At 39.6% G+C, this 24,431-nt stretch overlaps 1 protein-coding gene across 1 annotated transcript in view; it reads right to left on the reverse strand.

Moving 5' to 3' along the window:
• The window catches only part of nrg2b (neuregulin 2b), a gene marked incomplete at both ends in the record, with an annotated part of 58,390 nt that overhangs the window by 14,510 nt on the left and 19,449 nt on the right, over nt 1-24,431 (reverse strand). Inside the window, 8 exons of the mRNA XM_083891783.1 lie at nt 1,379-1,502; nt 2,216-2,318; nt 4,834-4,857; nt 5,222-5,245; nt 7,520-7,578; nt 16,564-16,687; nt 17,359-17,477; nt 18,970-19,132. Of these exons, the coding sequence (XP_083747909.1) occupies nt 1,379-1,502; nt 2,216-2,318; nt 4,834-4,857; nt 5,222-5,245; nt 7,520-7,578; nt 16,564-16,687; nt 17,359-17,477; nt 18,970-19,132 (740 nt within the window). The remainder of the gene's footprint in view (nt 1-1,378; nt 1,503-2,215; nt 2,319-4,833; nt 4,858-5,221; nt 5,246-7,519; nt 7,579-16,563; nt 16,688-17,358; nt 17,478-18,969; nt 19,133-24,431) is intronic.

Consider the following 24,431-nt stretch of genomic DNA (forward strand, 5'->3'; position numbering starts at 1 on the left):
TTTAGTGAGTTTGACAATATGAATATCAAACAGCAAAATCACAGGATAATATATATATAAACTTCTTGTTGGGAGGCAGCACTGGGTTAACACTTCCTGTGTGCTGTGATGTAATGTCCTCTTTTTCTCAATGGACTCCATGAGGGGAGAATAAGCAGTGATATATTCTATTCTGAAGATATTATAGACTGTAGGGGTAGATTTTTTATCAGGTGAGTCTTTTGTTAAGAGGCTAAAATCCGCAGCCATGTTATCAGTGAGAGTGAGTGTCCGGCTTTCTGCGGTGCACGCATCGGCATGTGCTGCGAAGTCAGTGTTGATAATGTAGCCTATCAATAGCAACTATTTCATCACTTCTGTCTCCTAACTGCGGACATTATGCTGACTCGTGGCTTTTATGTATCACACAGGACGGTAGGTTTTATCTGTAACATCTGTCAGCGCCGTACCACCATATTTCCAACTGTTGTCAGAGGATCAGAGTTTTATTTACACAAAACTGCTCTTAGGGCTAATAGAGCTTGCTTGGCAGAGTTAAATCAAAGTGACAAAGCTGAAGACAGTATCCCTACCTAAGGACACATGAACCAGCCGAGTCTTCCTGTCGTTTGTTTGGATTAAATTTACATCTAGTTTGGCTGTCTTCTACTTCTGTCTCTGCCTCAGCATTCATGCTGACACTGTACCAACACTTGGTTATCAAAACCCTACATATACGACATATTTAATTAAAGGCACTGGTGAATCTGGTGTATCTGCCTTTCAAAATGTAACTTATTTACGTTCTGACTGGTAATTCAGTGCTTCTAAAATCCAATTATCATACTACACAGTATGTAGACCTATTTTTTTACATATATTTTTTTTACAAAAGGCTTTATAAAGTACAGTACACGGTAAATTAATTTTAGATTTGTAATCTGAAATAGTAGTGCATTATTTCACAATCAAACAATCTACATGGTTAAACTATTCCATGATGGGGCCCCTTGAATATTTCTTTATATTGTAGGTGGTATTTGGTATTTTTTATTTTTATATTTTGGCTGAGAATAAATTAAGAATATTTGTGCTGGCTAAAATACAATAGTAAATGAGTTGCAACTGTTCTATTGTTATTGGTAGTTCCCAGAGGCTAAAACAGAATCAGTCTCTAAAATCTCTATGATATAGCTTAGCAACTGCCCCCAAATTTGACACCAGCTTAATACTAAATGTACATCTCTTATAAAAAAAAGTTGATAATTGCTAACATTATTCCCGTTCCTCGTTAGTATAAAACAATAACCAGAGCCGTTATGCCTAAGATTTTCCTTCCATTCAATCACTTAGACCAAACAGATGATCTCTACTTTCGACTGTTAGGACTCACATCATCCATGGGGATCTCCTCAGGACCAGGTCCAGGATGGTTGGGCCCGTTGGCCAGCATACGGTTGGGTTGCTCCACACACTGATTCTGGTTCTGGTGTAGGTGACTCTGCATCTTCTTCCTCTGCTTTCTGTATGGATGATAATGATGAAGGAACAATAAGTGATCTGGAAATTAACCAATCTACAGACAGATTGGACAGACTACTGATATTGCTTTTTTTATTTTATTTTCCTCCTTAATGCTGATAAACTTTGATAAACCATGTTTGTGGCATTTGTATGAGTTAGTATGTATTTGTATTTTTGGATGCAGGTCAACCAAGTAATACATTTTTTTTTTAAATACGAGTTGTAAAGTATCTTTAGTAGTTTTGAGGTACTTTATTTAATGCTACTTGTACTCCAAACATTTTCAGGAAGAAAATATTGTATTTATTTCTCCAGCGTTTTTTCTCCTAATCTTTCTAAGCCTCTCAGGTTTTCAGTTACCTAAAATAAAAAGGTAATGATTTAAACTCTGTTTCTTCTTTCTTCCAACAAAAATCATATAACACTGCTCCAGGTTTTTCTTGGAAACCAATACAGCAAACTATGAGTATTTCAAATATTGGTTGAACATGTTTCACAACCTAAAGTAGTAAAAAGGAGGGAACTAATAATTAATAACAATAACTTAGAGGGGGCATTTTCTTCAGCGTAAGGACTTTTACTTTGGAAATACTGATTTGGATTACTGTCATGGCACCTATACTTAAAGATGTGGACATGTCTTCTCTCACCACTTTTTTATTTTGAAGACTTTGAGCCTTTTATGACTTATCTTTACTTTAAAGACACATACTTGGTTTTGCAGTAGGCCACCACACAAACGATGCCAACCACCAACAACGCCACACAGATGCCTGTGATCGTCAGCACCCGCCGCTGGTAGAGCTCCTCAGCCTCTGTGGATGGAGACACGTACACACGTACACACACACACACACACACACACGTGCAAACACACATTCACGTCCACACACGCAATCACGTAAAGCAGACACACAGACAAAATAAATACACACATACATAAAAAAACAGCATGAGTGTTTCTCCATTGACAGCAAACTACAGAAACAGTTCTCTCACTATCATCTGCTGCCATCCCATTCCCTGTGCTGCCGCTACGACTGTTCTTGCTCTGCTATGTCACATGTCTGTCAGATTTAACTATACTACAGTCATACAGTGCTACTATGTCACAAGTGCAATTCTACAAACTCAGAAATTTTACGATGAGAAGTAGAGATGTAAACCTACATCCTGACATAGACTTCCTGCTGTCCCTATACCAGTGATTTTACAATGGTCATGGGGATGTGATGCTACAGATGGCTCTGGCTGGGATCTGAATGCATCATGCCAGTATGGATGAAAAAGGAAGACAAGTCACTCACATGAAAAAAAAAAAGAAAAAGAGGGTTTTTGTTGTTTTAAGTATTACCGCCACAGTGGCCTTGGGCTGAGATATAAGTTTGATATTCACAGAACGTGAAGTCTGGATTTATTTCCTCATTAGTTGAAATCAAATGTTGATATCTATATTTTTGATATAAATATGATGGGGCAGATCCTAGTTTTGGCAAGTTATCAAGTTCAAATTTTCACAAAAAAATCAATACGGGTGATAACGCTATGGCAGCCATATTGGATAATGTGGGAACAAACACTACAGTATAAACAGAATCATTTGTAGTTGTGCCTTGGCCTTTTTGAGTTCAATTTAAATGGACACCATGAGTGAGGTTTAAATCTTTCATTAATCATTTGTTTTCGATGAAATAGCAACTGAAAAAAAGCTGTTGCTGTGCTCTCTGGTTAAAGGTTTTCAGGTTAAACATCAACTCTGATCACAACAAGCATTTCTGACATCGCACATCTTCTCGGCTAAAGTTGTAAGCACACTTTATAGTGATGTCACCTTGTCCTGGGAGTGGAATCACTAGCTATCAGCAAAAACAGGATTTCAATGTGGCAGTAAGTTACCTTTTTAATGTATTAATTTAGTTGTTTTAGCCCTTTAACCAAAATCTGAGTTGTTTATGTGCAAAAAAGTAACATCAAAGACGATGTATTTTCTTCCATATACAGTTATTGAACTAAACTGCTGTATATTCACACCATGAAATTATTTAAGTTGTCTTTTATGTAGATAAGACTGGGTTTGAATTCAAACAGGTTTACTGCAGTTAACTCAGATTTTGGGGCCCGCTGTGGCGTAACACTGTGTCAGAATGGCAAGCCCATGACACAACGACAGAGGAAGCAACAGACAGAACGGAACACGAGGGGAAGAGGGGAGAATAAAAGGAGGAAAAGCAAAGTGGTGAGGAAGAAGGAGCAGAAAAAGGACAAGAGGGAGCAGAGGGGGGAAAGGTGTGGAGAAAAGGAGAGCAGGGGCGTGTCCAGAAGGAAAGTCCAGGGAGAAGGGGATCCTTACCAATCAAAGCCTGACTTTGTCCCTTTATTAACAAAAAAACAGAATATAAAGGTTTTTGTACCTTCACTTCTAGTGTTCCTTAGCCACCCATTAGTGAACAAATGAAAACTACTTATGCATCTATCTGTGGATCCTATATGTGCATCTGTTTGTTTTGTGAACAGATTCACTAGATCAAACATGTCCCCTTTACCCAATTCACCACCTCATCACCTTTCCCTTTACTCTCCCTAAATATGCTCTAGACACGCCACTGAAAGAGCGGAAGGGGGCTGGGGGGGGGGGGGAGTATAAATAAAGGGCCTCTTTCGGGATTGACAAGCCTACGAGAGCTTTGGCCCGGCATTGTGTGTGTGTCACAGGCTACTGATACAGAAAGGCAAAGGGAAATGGGAAGGAGAGCTCGCTGGCACAGAGGAGCCACCAGTAATCATGATATAGGACAGACAAGCTCTCCACTCTGACACCGAGTCAATCATGGACAGAGTAATATGGACAGACTACTGAATGTGGTCAGGCCTTTTGCTGACTTTTGGCAAAGCGTTGCAAAAATACTCGCAGCTTGCATGTTTTTATTCGACAGGCTGCTGAAGCCAATGTGCACGTTGCCAAAGCTCGGAGCCAGAAACCTGTTTTCATTAATGATGTGAAATATTCTTTGATTTTAAGACAAAGGAAGGTAACTTACTCTGTGTTCAAATGAACACAAGCTTAATTGCAATGTGTTTCATTAATGGTTATCCTTCACTTTTCAGTATGTGTTTTTCAGAATTTGACAGACTATAAGAAGAGTGTGTAAAAGAGAGGGGGGGGGGGTTACATGTCTTAACACCAGGTTAGTGGGCAGGAGAAAAAGAGGGACAGGTTGAAAGAGACCTCGTTGTTGGTTTAAGAAAAGGAGATGGCACAATAATGTGTGACTGTGAGAGGATCTTGGCAAACCCTTTAAGCACAGCAAAATGAATAATAATGTTGCATACCCTTAAATTCAATTCTGAGAATCTCTGCCAGCACAGAAAGTAGTCATGGTAAAAGGAAAGAGACAGATAGGGTCAGGTGTAATGTCCACTTTGGAGCGGTTACTTTCATGTCCTGCACACGGCTGAACCAGGATATAAGTTAATCAGTGCTGTCAGTCATAGTGATTGACATGTGTACTGTCCAGTAACAGACAGACAATTCAGACAGCCTCAGCTCTGTGACCCCCAGAAATGACAGGAAACAAAAACTTAAATCAAACCAAATCAAAAGCGAAGGGAGAAAATGAACCAAAGACAGAAGGAAAGAGAAGCGAGCAGGCAGGAAAAAAGCATGCAGAGACAGAGACAGACGGACAAAGACAGCAAGACAAAAAGCCACATCACTTACTGCTATATTTACTAGACCTCATTTCTGTAGTAAACAACATTGGACAGAAATACAAAAATAAAAAATCAAGACAAAAGGAAGGAAAAAAAAAAAAACAAGACAACAAAAGATAAAAAGCAGTGAGTTACTTTCCAACATAAAAACACAGTATAGTCGATGAGGCTGGCACAGCAAATGGGGGTGGGTGCTGTAACTCGTTTGACTAATGGCAGTTGTGTGCCTTTATATTGATTACAGCATACCTCTTCTATAGCACTTTTCCCACTACTGCTGCATACAGCTATTATAACCTTTCACATGATTTACAGAGAAATCATCTCAGCATTCCCAATTTCCATGGTTTTTGCATGCATTACTGGCTGTAACGAGCGGGAAAGTCAGCCAATCTCCTGTCCACGCTAACCTCCCATGCTCTAGGGTTTTGACAGCGCTTTGTGTCTGTATCACGAGAAAAAAGCAAGCAAGTGACAAATCGATACAGATTCAGAACGAAAGAAGATGTTCCTCCGACTGACTGAAAGAGCATCATAATGCAAAAATAAAAGCACGACGTCACACAGACAGATTTCAGCATGTAGACAAGGCAGGATGGTGGGGTCAAAAATAAAGTATACATACAAGTGTGAGATCTAAAGACATACAACATGTCATTGGTTTTCATTTGGACATTGATCAGTGTGGAGTCTTCCACAAGAGACAAACAGCAAAACAAGAAACATGGCATAAAGCAGTAATGTTTAACCCATGAACACATTTCAGCTCATTACAGCATCATTTCCTGTCCTCTGTGTCTTCTGCATGTGATCACGTGGACAACGACCTGAACGTGTTCTTCTCAACAGACAGGGCTTCACATGACAGCCTGTGTTGTGTTCAGTGTCGCTGCCCATGTGACCGCAGCAGAAAACACAACATACGCTCCCTCTGTATCACTATGATTTAAAGGAATAGCCTGACATTTTGACAATTCTTCATATAGTTTGTCTAGCTTAGCATAAAAGAAGGCAACATGGCTCTGAGATAGATAGATAGATAGATAGATAGATAGATAGATAGATAGATAGATAGATAGATAGATAGATAGATAGATAGATAGATAGATAGATAGATAGATAGATAGATAGATAGATAGATAGATAGATAGATAGATAGATAGATAGATAGATAGATAGACTGCTTTTTGTTTTCTTCTTTTTTCTCATCACTACACTACCAAAAGTGGATGTTTCATTTAAAAAAAATGTTGAACTAGTCCTTTAATTCAATCACACAGAGATAAGGAGCATAATGTGTGACTTTTTGAACATATTAGAGGTCAATCCTGAATAGTTTCAAGCAGCATTTAGCTACATGCCACAGTGAGAGGAGTTGTCAGATGATCCATGGATGCTCAGAGTGAAAATCATTTTTTGTGTGGGTTTTACTGTGATCTTTGAATTCAGCACAGATTACACTGATTACACTGATTACACTGATAGGATATCAAGAAAGTCAATAAATACTGGCTCTCTATGAATAACGCTTTCAAACGTCATTATACAGACTTGAAATGTACTGTAAATCTTAATCTCATTCACTTTTGGAAACAGTGTAGTTTAGTGATGACTGGCATCTGTTCAAAGTTACATTTAAAGCCTTTACTTGTCACTCCTGCTCTGACTCCAAAAAGTAAAATCAATAAAATATTTGGTTTCTCTTTGTTTATGAAGGGTGCACGATAAAGATTTACAACCTCGTACTACAGTTTCTATCCACATCGTTTTTTACAGTGGGAAAATGAAGCAACACCAATGGACCATCTACAAATAAAATAACTTTAACCTCCTGCAATGTGTATTGTGTGACTACTCTGTCTCCTCCATTTCCTTTGTGTAGTTCTCTGGGGTCAAGCAAGATAGATTTTTGCAAGTCATTTAAATCCTAAAAATACTGAATCTTAATAAGTAAGAGAAAATAATAGCACTTATTGATGATTTTAACAGCTTTTTGTTGTTGTGAGACTTTACATGGACACACTCTGTAAAACCTCATGTGTTAATGGTAAAATACCTTGTTCTATTTACCAGAGGAGAACCACAGAGGAACCAGGGGAGACAGGGAGAGGAGGGGGTGGACACAGAGGCATGCAAACTCACACTCTCACACACATATATTAACTGATCCAAAGAACATAACAGGATTGCAAACACGCATACATACAAACACACACATCATTGCGCTCTCCATCCAACCCCTCCAATGTAGCGTAGCATGCCATACGTCAGTGGGAAGGAGACAGACAAGAGCAAATGGACATACTGTAGAAACTGGCCATGACGGAGTTTTGACAGCGGTCCCCCGTATAGTCATTGGGACACCTGATGGAGGGAAAACAAGACACATAGGGGGAGGAGGGGGGGTGTTAAAGATACAGAGGGAAAAGAGAGAGGATAAAACAAGAGGAAAGAGAGGAGGAGAAGTGCACAAGACAGAGGGGAGGGGGGAGAGAGAGGAGGGGGAGGAGGGAGACATAAGAGAGCAGAGAGGTGAAAGATTAGAAACAGCACAATCCACCAACTACAGAGAGAGAGAGAGAGAGATGACCTGCATACCGTGACATCACTGCCATCAATATGACATCACTGCTTCAGCTGAGACATCATCACACTCATGAGAGTCACGAGATGGTGATGCAGGAAATAGGAGGGGTCAATCATACAGTCGCTAATCTCTATCCCTCTCTATCTCCCTCTCTCACACACACAATAAACACATAGCCCTACGGTAGATTATAAACATTCATTTTGTCCATTTCTTAATCCAATAAAAATATCAATATGGTTAGAAAAACCTTACTATTTTAATGTGAAATACATATTTCTTATACAGATTAAGCTACAGGTCGTGAGGACTTAGAGGAGTAGAAACTTGCTACACAAACAAAAGACAACATCCTCTCCGCTATGTGAAGACCATGTGGTTTCCTGACACGCTTGAAAAAGGGAGGGATGACCTCTGTTTATTGCAATCTGCAGTTTCACCATTAGATGTCACTAAATCTTACACCCCAGACCTGCATATTTCAAACCATGAATGACTGAGCGATGTTCTGCAGCGCTAACTGAAGCTGCAGAGACACGTGATACATCTCTATGGGTTTGATCCACTGCTAATATAAAGATATCGATTAGAGAAGCTTTAATATGCCTTTAAAATACTTGACATGAATAACATGGTAAATTAATCATCTTATTATCAAGCGTGCTAATGATAATAAAAATGTGCTATCAGGTTGGTTTTGAATGTGGCTTGAGGTAGGACGATAAAATTTCAGGAACAACAATCCAGCAGAATCAAAAGAGCGTACATTGTTTGCTGATGCAGCTGCATCGATGTGCGCTCCACTGGAAACAACGTCATTACATTTGTGTGTTTGTTGTGGAAGCCTCGGGAAAAAAAAATATTGACCCAATGAAGGAAGTGCCTCCCAAACCAACCTTCTGTTTTGTTGTTGGACACATGTAGCCGTGATTCACAAATTAAGAAAATGTAAAAGAAAACACACAGGTTCACACAGTTATCCTTTCATTCATTTGGTGAGTCTCTACACAAAGTCTTATTCCAAACCTGAGCCATCACCAGTTATTATTACCTAACCCTAACCACAATTTGAATCTTAGCCCTAAACTTCACCAGTTCCTCAGAAATTAGGTCAGTGCTGATCCCAGAAAATGTACTAAAGAGGCAACAAATACAAACACACACACACACACAGCTGTCCACATTGTGTGAGCATAAAAATGGTTGGAGTAGGTTTTTGTTATTTCTGGGATTTGAGAACCAGATTACATGCAGCTGCAGTGTGTGTGTGTGTGTGTATGTGTGTGTGTGTGTGTGTGTGTGTGTGTATGTGCGTGCGTGCGTGTGTGTGTGTGTTTTGTTTCTGGTGCCAAGCATAGGACACATATAAAAATGGATGAGTCTTGTGCTTTCCTCCTGAAGCCGACCAGAAAATAAGAATATGAACAGCCACTAGCTGCTATCATCAAATAGGCTTCAAAATGGGAGTTCAGATTCTTATGGGTGAAGTCACCATCGGTTGCCTCTTGGGGGTAAGCCGTGAGTGATACCGCGGGATAAATATAATTCATGCTTTGGCCTCAGCCATCAAAGCCACAACATTGTAATTTACTAGTAGTGACCTCCAGATTAAGATTAAGATTAAGAAACTACAATTATTATTGTACAAGAATACAACGAAATTCTGTTTGGCTGCATCTCTCGTATAGCAGCAGCCACATGTCACAGTCAAAAGAACATGTTAAAAGACAACATAAACAGTAAAAACAGTGCAGAAAAAATATTATATATATGTAAATAAATAGTCTGTGTTAAAAGGGCAGTCTGTATTTAAGGTGTCATAGCAATATAAAATGGATACACACTTTGGTCCAGTCCAAAATATTGGTACTTTTTTTTAACCTTATTGACAAATTCTGAGATGTATTTGTGTTTTTCCGCCATCTAGTGGAGCTGCCATTACTGCAATGGCAGGTTGCAGTAATTTACTGCCTGGTGTTGACAGTGACAGCAACTTGGAGATTATCAATTAGGTAGTGGCCTCCATTACTGATACAGACACATTGTGAATAGTAAGTAAAACACAATTCAAATCTTCAAGGGGTAATATTATTCCCCATTTCTCAAAGTTAAACTCGCTCCCTGGTGTCCTAATGAACATGTCTGTGACATGCTTTGGTCAAAACACCATACGGATTAAGCACCACAGCAGTTCAATCACCCTGCCAAAACATCCCTGATCAGAACGCTCGGTTTAGTATCTCTTTAGGTCCACCTTAATGGTCCACCTTAAAAAAAAAAAAAAAAAAGTAAAACAAAACTTAAGGGACAGGAAATGACATCAGCCATAGAGGCTACTGGGAGCTCACAGCATTTCGAAAAGTGATCATGTGCAGGCTCTAGCATGCACATTGCCTTATAGGGCTGTAAAGTCAAAGTCAACTGGTCGACTAATTGGTCGACATGCTCTGGCTCGACCAAAATTGTGATTGGTCGACTCATTTTTTTATGGTGAATTTCATTAGGAGGAAAGTAACACATGCTAATAGGGGTGTTTTATAGAATCCGTGCTTCACAGGTAACAGCCTGTCATCAGAGAACACCCCCCTTGTTTTCCACTATTTTGGTTTAGTCCAGCCCAGTGAGTTGTTGTCACTCCGTGGCTCATGAGGACAGTCAGACAGATTAGCGTTGTCATTAATTAGACGTGAAATTTTAGCTTTTTATGTTAGGCTACAGTCAGTCCTCCTGTCACATCCATGTCAAACATCAGCAGTGTGGCAGCATTTTTTAGTAGAAAAAAGTGAAATGCAAACTTTGCAAGCAACAGTTTGCTTTTCACAGCGCTACTACAAACATGACATATCATTTAAAAACGCTAAGCTAAGGTTGCTCCGTCCGTTTTGAGTATGAACATATCAGAATCATTAGCATATTTCAATGTTTTAGTCTATTAATCGTTCATTGGTTTTATAACTGCAGACGCACCCGCTCGTAACAGCAGCAGCGTCCCGCGGTCTATTTGTGTCTCAGCCGTGAAGCGGCGCTGTTCAGTCTCGCTCTTCAGTGTCGCTCTGTATTCCTCAACAGTTATTATGCTGATATTACTAGTTATTTTCTGATATCACGGGCTATGATATTGCGCAGATGAACGTAATGCAAAACGCTGTCAGAGCCGTCAGACTCTGTTAAACTCCAGCCGCGGCTGCGGGTCTTTTCAAAATAAAAGAGCCGCAGCCGCACAGGTACTTTGCGGGTGTGGGTCATTTCAAAATAAAAGAGCCGCACCCACAAAGTACCCCCCGTCGATTAGTCGATTTTTGGTCGAAATTTCAGGGCTTTAGTCGACCAAGAGTTATTTGGTTGATTACAGCCCTATTGCCGTAATATATAACGATAATGTATCCACTGGACAGATAAATCCTCTGAGGCTGGAAGTTTGTGTAGGACTCTGTGCTGCACTGTGGAGCCAAGAATAGAACTTTTCGCAGACTTCTGGTTTTCAAATACTGTTTCCCTCGCCAGCACTCTCTTGTGTTTTACAGACAAAGCGGAGCTCTGCAAGACAACAATTCCAGGAATTTAGCGCATTGTGATGTCCCAATGAGTGCAGAAGTCAACATTGTGTGTTTTATCTCCTGTACTTAGACTGAGGAGGACCACAAAACATGAGTGAGTCATCTTTTTCACACTTCAAACACACTGCCGACTGATAGGGCCTCCATGGTCCCAAATATAAGGAGTTAAATGATTAAAAAGTTGATTTTGTATAATATGTCCCCTTTAAATAAAATTAAACAACTGTTGTGATAATAGCCAGAAAAACTTTAAAAGAATGCTTCAATACTGCCACACCTTGTTTCAAGTGAAGTACTGTATAATATACTGATGCATCTACGAAGTGTGAAAAACTGATATTATGGCGCAGAAATAATACAAAAAGGTTGAACCTGTCGGTCCCCTGCTCGCCCAGCACAGTCGTAGAGAGAAGTACTTATTTCACTGTCAGTTTTGTTTGTTTACAAAGTTGACTTTTATCTCAACTGCTGGAGCAGGTGAACAGAAACGCTAAACTGTGCTAAACACAAAGGCAGGTTGAAGAAGAAAACTGCACATTCTCTGGGGAGCTTGATCTCAAACTGAGGGGAGGAACCACCGCAGTAATGTTGCTTCACTTACTCCTATTACTTTGCAGGATTTGAGTTTCTATTGATTTGAATTCATATTAAATAAAAACACTACATGACCTCATCTTCAAATGAAGTCCTTAAAATAAAATAAATATTTTTTTGAGAGAGAGAGTTATAGAGTATGACATGTCGTGAATTGTGTGTAATAATAATTATATGAGTGTCGTGTTTTTTTCCCCAGCCAGGCATAATTGATTTATTCACTTATCTGCTGTAACTGATGGTAGAGCAGCTTTCACTGCAGTCAAATGAAAAACTGGTATGTACAGATAACTCAACTGCAGAGCACATTACACTATAGATGAATCCCAACAACTGATTAACCAAAGTGTAATGGCATTATGTGTGGTGCCCCATTACAGTTATTGTTAGGGAAACAAAAGCTCTGGCAACTCTCAGCCATTCTTCAAAAAGCCAAACTGGATTCATTACAGTGATTTCATATCTGGTCAAAATGTTTGTCCAGTTTAAAAGACAAGGACCCTCAGTATACTCTCCATACAGCAAGCTGGGTATCCTTTCCTCCTCTTTCACACTACTAAAGAGACAACTTGCATTTTGAATCAATTACAGCAAAAACCCTCAGAAGAGCCCACTCAGCAATTTCCCATAGAGTTATAAATAGAGCAGAGAGAGGGAGGGAGAGGAAGAGAGAGAGAGCAGAAGCAGCCCTATGCTGATATAGCTTTTACTGTATATCATTTCTTTTCTCTTTTGCCTCTTCTCTTTCTTTCTCTCCCTCCCTCTTTCCGTCTCTCTCTGTTCTTCTCGTCTCCCGTCATCTCTCCCTTTCTGTATCTGCCTGTGATGTTTTTGCTTTCCTTTTCTCAAACTATTGCTTCTCTGTCTCAAAAATGAGAAGAAGTGGAAAAAAAAGCCAGCACACGTTTTTGCTCCAGCCAGGTGAACGTAGGCAAAGCCTGTGATTCATTCATTATACAAAGACTCATCAAATTTAAGAGGAAAAAAAACACTCATGTCAATGGACATTACTAGCCTGAACTCATGGCATTTTGTAGATTAGATTAGATTAAATGAAGTTATTGATTCAAGAGGGGGACTTTGGCATTTCAACCTAGAGCTGCTGCTTTCCTCGGAGCTGCCAGACTCGAGTTTACAGAGGAGCTCAGGTTTTACAGAGGAACGCTCTGCAATGCCTCACAGAAACTTTAACACAGGTTGAGCTCAACAGTGAATAAGCAAGACACACCAAGCTTAAACTCGTAAACAGCGAACCAGTAAGAATGATTATGTGTTGATCCCCATTTTAACCTACACACTCTATTTTGCTCCTGTGTAGCTCCTCAAAGAGCTTGCAAATACCACCTCAAATTTCAGGGAGACTAAAAATTACTCCTGCCTGCCAGTTTTATGCAGTGCACTGATTTGCAGCTGCTGCGCAGATTTGTGAGTTTTCCTCATGTGCGCGAGTGTGAGAGGGACATCTACATATTTCAGAAGTGAACAAGCAACACAGGCAGTCTACAGACAGCAGTCTTATTTACATGCTGTTATCCACCGGCCTCAACAGACAGGTCAACAAAGGATGACAGAGCTGAGAAGCTGCAGTAACTCTACAGAAACGGCTGACTGGTCTGCTGCTACCCTCCAACTAGCCTGCCATTAAATGTGTTAAATATGTCGTGCACAGAAGCCGGTACAATCCTGGACATTTTGTGCCCCCTAAATTTCTCTGTACACAGCTCACAGTGCTTGTATGCACCCTCTCGAACAAAGTTTTCTGCTTGTCAGCACCATGAAGAAAATCCAGATTTATCCTTCACCAGTGACCGGAAGGTACATCAGATGAGCGATAGAGAGAAATTAGGAGAATGAGAGAGAGGGAGAGGGGAGTGGAAAGAAAGGGATAGAAATATTGAGAGAGCAAGAGAGAGAGAGAGGAGGGTGGGTGAAATTTCAGAGTGCTCATCTGCAGATGCATTTCTAGCAGATATATACAGTTGTACAGAAACGTAACAGCAAAGCTCTTGATCGTACACGAATATGCGCGCCATCTGCTATCCACACTGTCAGAGGAAATGTTTGCTACACATCTACAAAATGACCCAGTATGTATGTCAGGCTGGAAGTGAAAGATTACAACCTCTAATCTAAAATACACACACTTCACTGAGTGGGAAACAAAAAACTTGCTCACAGCGCTAAACTAGCGCCTCAGAGGCAGGATCAGTTTGCATTTTACAACAATGCATCGAGCTAAAAGCTATACTGTACAACTTAATGTGTACTACCCTAGGCAATGTAACCAAGTAATTATTAATATGATATCATATTCCCTTATATGATTATATATGATACATTCATTCCTATTTTTGCACTCCTGTTGTAAACAATGAGGTTTAAATGCAAAATTCTCAGAACTACTTGTTCAATCTCCACAATCATAATAATCATCATGAACAAAACTTAGTCTCTGAACCCCAAAACATCCAGGCATTGATCAGGGTATAAGTCATTACACGCAAAAATAGTTGAACACATTTGTTATATTGTTATATATATTATCTATATGTTCGTCATATTCTGTCAGGTATATTTTTATATACTATCCTGTACTGTACTGTACTGTACTGTACTATACTGTACATTTCAACAGGAGGATTCTATTAAACCTTTCATGTAAAGTAAATACTGTAAACCAAAGCTATTATTTTCTGTATTACAATGGAAAAGCAGTATAATTTGTTGACAAAACAACAAATATGTTAAATGGAAATGCAAATCCCATCCAATCTCTAGCTATCAATGACTCACGAAGTATACCCAGTAGTGGTGTACTGCTGAAACTGATGTGCCACACAGAAAAAGTTTCATTTTCAATCGGGGCCATCCAAATCTCACCCATACTTGACTTTAAACTGACTTAAATGTTTACTTTGGAGAAATAAACTAACAATTTTGAGCAAGAAGCCTTCATTTTTGCAGGTAAATGATTATGTGGTGCTGTTTGTAGTAAAACTCTTTGGAAAATAATATGAGATATGCACCGAAGCGACTGAGGAAAAACTCACTATAATGTTGAGAAAAAGAACTAGAGGGTATGCATGAGCAGTCCGGAATCTTTCTTTAGAACACAGTCATGTCTTTTACAGCAAAAGCACTAAGAACATTTCAAAAACTGCAAAACTGAGCATGTGACAAAAACATGGTCACACACACACACGTTGTTATTGACCATGGCTAAGGGAAAACACACTATGAAAACAAACATGATATTAAAATGAGTCCAGGAGGAGAAGGGTTTCTTAGGTTATCAAACTGCAGGGTCACCTTCATCTGGACGCTTTGAACTACTTTCTGCCACTGTCGTTACTCTCCGTGTCTAAAGCTGCATCAAAATGGAACTTGTCAACTCAAAATTAAGATATCCAGAAATCTGAACTTTTGGAAAAATGTGTTGAGACACGAACGCGGCACAGTTATTCTCAAAATTACCAATGTGTACCCAACATTGGCGGACATGGCCAGCATCAACAATATCACCATAATTTTCACAACATTAGCAACTTTAGTTTATTCAACTAACATCTCATAGCTAACTCCACCTTCAAACAAAACAGTGAAGCTTTAAAGTGTAAATGTAGCGTAAATGTTGCGTAAAAGACTCTTAGCTTAATGTTTATCAGAAAAGAGAATAGTCTAAAGTGAAAAGACGCAATTAAAATGAAAAATAATATCTTATCCATTAAAATTATCAGACCATTTAGCAAATGATACAGAAAATATAGCGTCACACACAGGTGACAATGATTTGACTATGGATGCTAGGAGACAAGCATAGCTACAAAGCTAGTTAGTTAGCTAGCTAGTGATATTCAATTCAGTCTTTATTGCAGACTCACAGAAGGTCCGTAGAATAAAAAATAAAATAAAATAATACAGGGTGCCATTGACAAAAAGTATGATATTGAGACATTTTCGTGAATATAATTAATATATAATTCAAATTAATAAGTAATATTTAACTGTGTTACTATAATTGAATAAGATGAATAATACAAATTCAACACAGTTCTCTGCTAACTTTGCTTCACTATGTGTCCTCAGCATTCTGAGCATTTTGTGATCACATGCCAACAGAGTGACCGACAACACAGACGACACCTTGTATACAATTTCAACTTTTCACACCAGCCTTGTTCTTCTAAGCAACGTGACAGAATTTCCACACTTTTTGATTACTTTTGCTTACCACAAGCATTTTGTGAGGTGCTGTGACAACTTAGCAAACCTCACTCACTGTAAACTACAGCAATCCTCTTGGACTCAACATACTTTGAATGCATGCAGACATAATGTCAGAGTCAATACTTTGATAATAACAACCTATTAGATATGACGCGCAGTGTCCAGGTGGACAGAAGGTGTACACTGATCAGCCACAACACACAAAGCAGGTATCTGTTTTGGATGTTGCGGCTGATCAGGGAACAGAACAGAAGACAAGGTAGTGCAGTGACCAGTGACAGAGTGTCTGAGAAAGATAGAGGAAGAGAGGGAGGGAGGAGAGACAGGGGGAGCAACTACACAGTGATGACTGAGGGGGGGGGACTCAGTGAGCAACACACTTACTTGCAGGACAGCTGGTTAATACCATGTATGAAGTAACAGTCTCCACCGTTGACGCAGTAGGTCTTCTCCGTCTCGTTGCAGCGCCTCGCATGACTCACACCTGCAGACGGGGTGGTGGTGGTCACTAGAAGAGGACAAACAAAAACAAAGATGTCACATCGTGGCGTTCATATACTACAACACTTTTACTATAGTACTGACACAGACATTCCAAATGTGGTGAATATCCAAATGAGGACAAATCTATCTAGTCTCCACTTCTGGGTTAAATGAGTGGAAAGAGCCGGGTACAGTTGGCTACACTTCTTCCCACACATCGAGTACACACCTGTAATAACAAGTCTCATGTCTTCGTTAAAATATAGAGTGATCAAATTTTACTGACCAGAACAAGAGTAGACACACCCACTGGATGTTAGGATACGGACAGAGAATCTCTCACGAAAAGACTCTAAATATGTAAAGAAGTGATGCTTAAGAATGAAGTATTAAAGGTCCAGTGTGTAACATTTAGGACAGTTTATTGGCAGAAATTAAAAATAGTACCCACAAGTGCGTTTGTGTAGGTGGATAATTGCTATTACATATCATAGCCTTAGAATAGACTTGGTGATAGAGTCAGAGCGTGTGTTTTGTGTTTTAAAATGAATGCTTATATCACTAATTCTTACACACCGGACCTTTGAAAAATTCATATTGACGTACAATAATAAAGTAGGTTAGCTTAATGGTAACCTTGTTTAACACAGACAGACAGACAGACAGACAGACAGACAGACACATAGATGTTCTCACGGATCTGCACGCTGATTATACTCGTGGTGTTTTCTTGTCCGAGTGAGTTTTCAGCCACACAGGTGTAGTTGCCAGAGTCTTCCACACGGACACGACTGATTTGCACCTTTGAGTTTTTTCTTCAGTGAAACAGAGAGAGAGAGAGAGAGAGAGAGAGAGAGAGAGAGAGAGAGAGAGAGAGAGAGAGAGAGAGAGAGAGAGAGAGAGAGAGAGAGAGAGAGAGAGAGAGAGAGAGAGAGAGAGAGAGAGTGGAGAGAAAGAGAGAGAGGGCGACACAGAGCAGATAAAAAGACACTGTCATGTATTATTGTGTTAAGAAAGCACCATAGCCCTCTCTGACTGGGAAAAGAAATTGAATTTTCATTTCCAGCCCGGAGAAGCAAGAAAGTGATGGTTATGGACAAATGTTTATTGTGATTGGCCAGCAAAGTTAATATAGTGGACAAGTATTAAGAGGCTAAGACACGGCTTTTACCCTGTAGTGTAGGAACTAAGAAATCACAACCCACGTTGTTTATTTAAAGGACAGAAGACAGCCACCTAAAAGAGGGACAGAATCACTCCAGACTCTTTTCAGGAGAAAATGACAGTTAATCAGAAAATAAATTTCAAGATTTGAATACATGCTTTGTTCATTTTGTAGCCATGGGTTAATACAGAATATATCGCAACTTGAAATAAGATTTGATTTCACTTGCACATTTCAAACAATTTATAGGAGACTGCATGTCAGATATAGCTTTGTTTGCACACATCTAGTCCATATTAATACAACATGATGCAAAAAGCATACTGCAAACTGCACACCGACAAACACACTCTTGTCACATGTAACAGATAAACTGAGGCAATCGCTCTAACTCCCTGCTGATATTGGCATGTTTAATTTTGTCTGATTATCCCTCCCTTTCCTTTTTATTTTTTCAGCACAGAGGAGGGACAGAAGTCCACCTCTCTCTCTCTCAGATAACTTGATTTACATTATGCTGAAAACCTATGGAATTATTGATAAATAATGCCAAAAGATTCCTGATATCTTCTCTTTTTACAAAGAAAAACAAAAAAAAACACACACACTGGATTGGGCTTTAATGTACGTACTACACAGAGGAGTTTGGCTCACATGTCTTACAGTGAGGCTGTTCCAGGAAGGTATCACTTCATGGCCAAAGTGGAGCAGGAGAGATTACAGCAAACAATGACTTTCCCAGTGTACATTTGATCATGTGGGTGTTGTACTGAAAAAAAAATGTGCAAAAGCTGTAGCTAAAAACAACAAAGCTGTGAAATGTGCAGGCCATAACACCAAAACAGTGAGGCACTCAAATATCATTCACTCAAAGGTACAAATGAGGATGTGATTTGTGTTAATAATACTGTTATTATCATACACAGACAATGCATATTTGCCTTGTTTACTCATTGCAGATGTGTAAAGTTTTATGGAAGGCAAACAGCACGTACACGGTTTAGTAAAAAAAACAGAAAAAAGCTGAATCCTTAAGACCTAAAGCATCACATTTGAAGAACCAGTCATCTGACGATTTCTGAATATCTGAAACTTATTGTTGACCTGAGTGTGGAGGCTAACTATGAACGTGATAGACTCACTTGTTGGTCTTTATTTTGAGGTCTCTGCCTCTCTGAAGCTCGTGTCCATCTTTGTACCAGCGGAAGGAAGGGCTGGGATTCCCCGACGCCTCGCACTTCAAGTACAGCTTGTCCCCTTCTACCAGAGACTGGCCACGCATCAGCCGGAGCTTAGGAGCAGAGGCTGGACAGAGGGAGAGAGACAGACAGAGAGAGAGGGAGAAAATCAAAGCGTACATTATTGCAATTAACTTAAGACATTCAACTAATCCATTACAGTGTGTGTGTGTGTGTGTGTGTGTGTGTGTGTGTGTGTGTGTGTCTTGCAGGCTGTCAGGTTGAGGCACCAGGTCAGTCTGCATATGTGCTTCATCATTCCACTCTCAAACTACAACATGTTACATCACTCACATCAGTGTAGGCAACACATAGAGAAGCTAAAGCAACTCAACAACTAGTACCACACACACACACACACACACACACACACACACACATGCATACACACACACAGGTTTCCATGACTTCAGAGGACATTGCATTGACTACATTTATTACATTTATTTCCCGGAGACTTACTCTAACCTGACCCGTAATTACTGCTGGCCTAATCCAAACCCTGACCTCAGCATCACTTTAAAAACATGTCTTCACCCTAAAATATAGTAATGTACATTATGGGGGTTTTATTTTTGTCCCAATAAGGAGTCCCCATAATGTGACTGTGTAAACAGATCTAGGTCCTCATAGCATGAGTAATACCTGGAACACACACACAGTTGTAGAGATGAGAAGTGCCTGATGCTGTTGTACCAGCCCAGAGCTCCTTGTAACATTGCTTCTCCCATTTACTCCTCATAAATGAGCAGAAGATAAAGAAAAAAGTTAAAGGAATACTTCACCGATTTGCATTTAGCTTTGTAATACTCGAATAGGGGCAGAATTGTTGAAATATCTTCTTTTTTTTGTTGTTATGTGCCCACCAGTACCACTTGGTCCGAGCCTTGAAACTGCAACTTTAACTCCACACTTTTTAGACCCACCCATAGGGGGACGGGACCTCATTCCCAGAATGTAAACAGTGTGTCTGCCATCTTTGATCGTTGCTAACAGTTACGCTAACAGGACCAAATGTCACTGGTGGGCACGTGACAAAGGAAAAGAATGAAGATGCTTCTCAACTCAGGGGAAACTGAGGTTGGGAAGCACAATTTTTCAAAAATTCTACCCCTATTCTAGTAACACAAAGCTAAATACAGATCAGTGAAGTATTCCTTTAAGATTTGTGTATTTATATAAGGACACTGAAGGTCTCTATCCCTGTGTATGTCTCATAAATGTTGGCATTATGTGACATGAAAACCTAATCGATAAATCCACATTGAAACCTGACTGACTGTAGACCTCTGAACTACTGCACACACTCCAGGTCTATTCAGCCTTTCACAACTGCCTGGTGATGTGCTGGATATACACAACAACCAAACACATCAAACTTTGACAGGTAGGATTTCCTGCACCGACGCCAAAAAGAGACAACAAAAATTGCAAAAATGGATGTCGCCGTCCATGATATGTCAAAGTAACTGCTCTTAATGTCAAGTGACATGTGCTTTTGACAAGCATGGAAAAAGTGATAATGGATGCTAACAGCCACCGCCAATTCCCTCGAATGTCTTACAGACAAGCTAGCTAGAAAGTGGACATAAATGGTGGTTTAAATATATTTATATCTATATCTATATATATGTATATACACAGTAAAAGTAGAACCAAAATGAAGCAAACAGCTTACAGTTATGTAAGTAGGATTTGGGTATTATTTTAATAAGCAGCACATCCTTAAAGCCCTTTCCCACATTCTGGGTCATGTCACAGACTCAAAACACAACATCACACCAAAGTGAATCATCTTGACATCACCAATCTTCATCTCTCTCCCTCTCTCTGTCTCTCCCTTCATGATACCAAAGAAATATATAGATTATTTTAGGATAATTTGCCTGCAACTGTGGTATTTTCTTGAATAAGACGCCAGATACGTCAGAACGAGAGCCATCATTTCATCTCGTTTTGACTCACCTCCATGTACTTCCTGTATCTCAAACCCTAAAAGCCGCATCAGTCAGTGAACACCTGAAAGCTATCACGCAACGTTAAAGTGCCATAAATCGACCTATTTTAGTCAAATCTTTTCAGTGAAAAAAACATGGTTAAACCCACTGCACACTACCTTCCCTGCACCAAACAGCAGATGGACAACGTTGGTGACTCTAGTTTGTGAGCATAGTGGAGCAGTGAGATAAAGAAAGAGCTAGAACAGTAGAGGATACAGAAACAAGACTTGAAACAAATGCTAATGTCACTCCATGTCTGCTGAACCTGTATTTAAGCAACTGCTTGTGTTCTCTCACAGGAATCATTGTGTGTGCAAATCACATTTAACACATGGATCACTTACATGATCCTTTAATACTATGGCTAAGAATTCAGTCTTTACTCCCTTTAATCTGGCATAACAAACTATTTTCTTTGGGACAATGAGCAGCCAGCTCGCTTTTTTATATTCTGCAGGAGACACTAAGGAAATCATGGAAACTGTAATCTAATAACAATGTACCATATGTGGAAAAGAGATTTTCAATGTGGAAGGGGCAACTCTAGTTGCCAAGGTACAGATTTGACATTTATACATAAAATGACAAATTATCCTTGGAATAATAAGCTTTGTTTGTGTAGCATGTTTCAAAAGCAAGTTGCAAAGCGCCTCATAGTCTGCGAATGAATTCGATTAAATAATCAACAATAAAATGCTACCAAGCAAAATAAAGCACACAAACAACGGGATCGAAAACGTATGTGAAAATCTTCCAGTGTTACTGATTTTGTCTCCTCAGAAAAGCTGATGATAAAACACCTGTCATGTCCACTTGTTAACATGTTTGCATCATTTCACTGTGACAGAGCAGCACGAGACAAACAAGAACAGACAACACAGTATCTGCCACTTCTCTGAAACCAGGAGTTCATTTACATTTTTGTGGGAGAAAGTGGGGGTGAGGTGTTCAAATAAGATGTAGGTCTCTGCAAATTGGAATAATGTATGCGAACACACACACATACACATGTAGGAGGTTAAGACACACAGGAGTGGGAGGAATCATCCATACATCCAACCTCTATCATCTATTCACCATGTCCTCAAAACTACCTCCTCATCCTTCTCAAGGTTCTGTGCAACATTATACCTGTTAAACCCCATTCCCACAATTCAAAACAAACCAACAAGACAACACACAAACAAGAAAGTAAATGGTTTGTATTTATATAGTCCTTTTCTAGTCCACTCAAAGCTGCTTGCACTACAGTTTTGTCATTCTCCCATTCACTCGCATTCACTCACACTGCGCATTTCCATATCACTCATCTTTCATACCCATTCACTCGCTGCCGGTAGATCGTCAACAACTTTTAAGACCCAGGATGTGAGGATTAGTGTGTGCCGATAAATTCATAGACACTGTACAAGGGATGGTCATGACTTTTCATTTATTCATTTGACTAGAAAAGGTTGATCAGTTAATGTGACTATTTACGAAATATATTAAAAAGTAGGGCCACAGAGTTGGCGTAGTGGTTCGCGCTCTTGCCTTTGCGGAAAGAAGCACCAGGATTCGAGCCCTGGTTGGAACAAGGGCCTTCCTGCATGGAGTTTGCATGCTCTCCTTGTGTGTGTGTGTTTGTGTGTGTGTGTGTGTGTGTGTGTGTGTGTGTGTGTGTGTGTGTGTGTGTGTGTGTGTGTGTGTGTGTGTGTGTGTGTGTGTGTGTGTGTGTGTTCTCCAGGTTCTCCGGCATCCTCCCACAGTCCAAAAACATGCAATATGGGGATTAGGTAAATTGGTCACTCTAAATTGACCGCAGGTGTCAGAGTGTGAGTGAATGGTTGTGTCTCTATAAGTGGCCCTGTGATGGACTGACGAACTGTCCAGGGTGTACCCCGCCTATCGCCCTATGTCAGCTGAGATAGGCACAGCACCCCCCGCGACCCTCATGTGGAGGATAAAAAGTTGGGTGGATTAAAAAGTGACATTTTTAAAATTATAAAGGTCTATGTTATATTGATATTTCCTTCTCGTCCTGGTAGCTTTATGTGTCGCCTAACCTGAAAACATCACTACAGTCTCCAAGCACAAACATAACACTTACATAACTAAAATTATTAACATAATATAGATGATAATTACCTTTCCTGATGAATTGTAAGTCACACTTTTACAGGGTTGGAGCAGGAGAGCTACTGATTTTTAAAATGTACTATTTTTTAATTATTTGATTGTTTGTTTTTCTTGATAAAATCAAATGTTTTTTACCTACAATCAATAATTGCAATATGCAAATGTCATGCACATTTAACCTCGACACTAATTAGACCAACCAAAGCGGGCTTTTGGGTGAAACTGTCCTTTAAACTAAACTGTTTAGTATCATCTAACCAGATGGATGTAGAAATAATCCCCTTAGCTTATACTGCAAATTCACTGTCTAAAAACAAATTAGAGAACAAATTATTTATTCAGGTTGGAAATAAGAAGCTTATTTTGCACCTCTTTCTTTCTTGTTTCGAGACTTACATGAGAGTAGTCATTGAAGAACAGGTTAGACTTGTCACCTGGTGAGTCATGAGTGAGACTGTCAGGCCTTTGTTGAGAGATAAGTGTGGAAACGCATGAACCTGGTTAGCGATGAGCTCATTCCTCTCCTCAGGCAACATGGAGGTTTTGTCAGCTTGGGAATGTTAGCTGAAAACCAGAAGGAAATTACCCTTCATGGATGTGACAGCCACATTTCATGGGTGCGACAGTGTCGAATTGATTGAATCACTGCAAATTCCCACTCTGATTTTAACCCATTTTAAGCATATGATATAATTCCTCTGGTCACTTTGGGTATTCAAACGTCCTTTTGAGTTTGTCCTTTGAAAGTGTCTGAGTCTACGCTGTAGTTACGAATCAGACGACAAACTTCTGATGGTCATCATCAAAGAGCTTCCTCACACTCGGTACAGTACGGAGGGATCAGTGCAGATCTTCACCAGTCTTAGATGTGATGATTTAAACAAATTATGAATACATTCTTAAGGTTGAATCCTGCTCAGGCTATAAAACACACAGACAACCTTTCTACTCTTCCCACTGTTGCTGCTTTATGTTCCAACACCAAATCACAAATGCTGAGGAGGAGGAATTTACCGTGAAGGATTCTCCAAACTACTCTCTCTGTCTCTCTATGCCAGAAACACATCAGCACATATAGAGTACATTAGGGTGTTGGACAAACCACTCACTTTCACTGCATTAATTACCAAATTACCACACGTTAATGGAAGAAATGTGCATTAAACACATTCAACATCTATAAACATCTGAGAGTCCCTTCATTTCATAAAATCATGTTATTTGGGGACTTTATTATTGGGCGCTCTA

This window comes from Microchirus variegatus (genome assembly GCF_963457635.1).
Source record: "Microchirus variegatus genome assembly, chromosome: 6".
In the NCBI taxonomy this organism is placed as follows: domain Eukaryota; kingdom Metazoa; phylum Chordata; class Actinopteri; order Pleuronectiformes; family Soleidae; genus Microchirus; species Microchirus variegatus.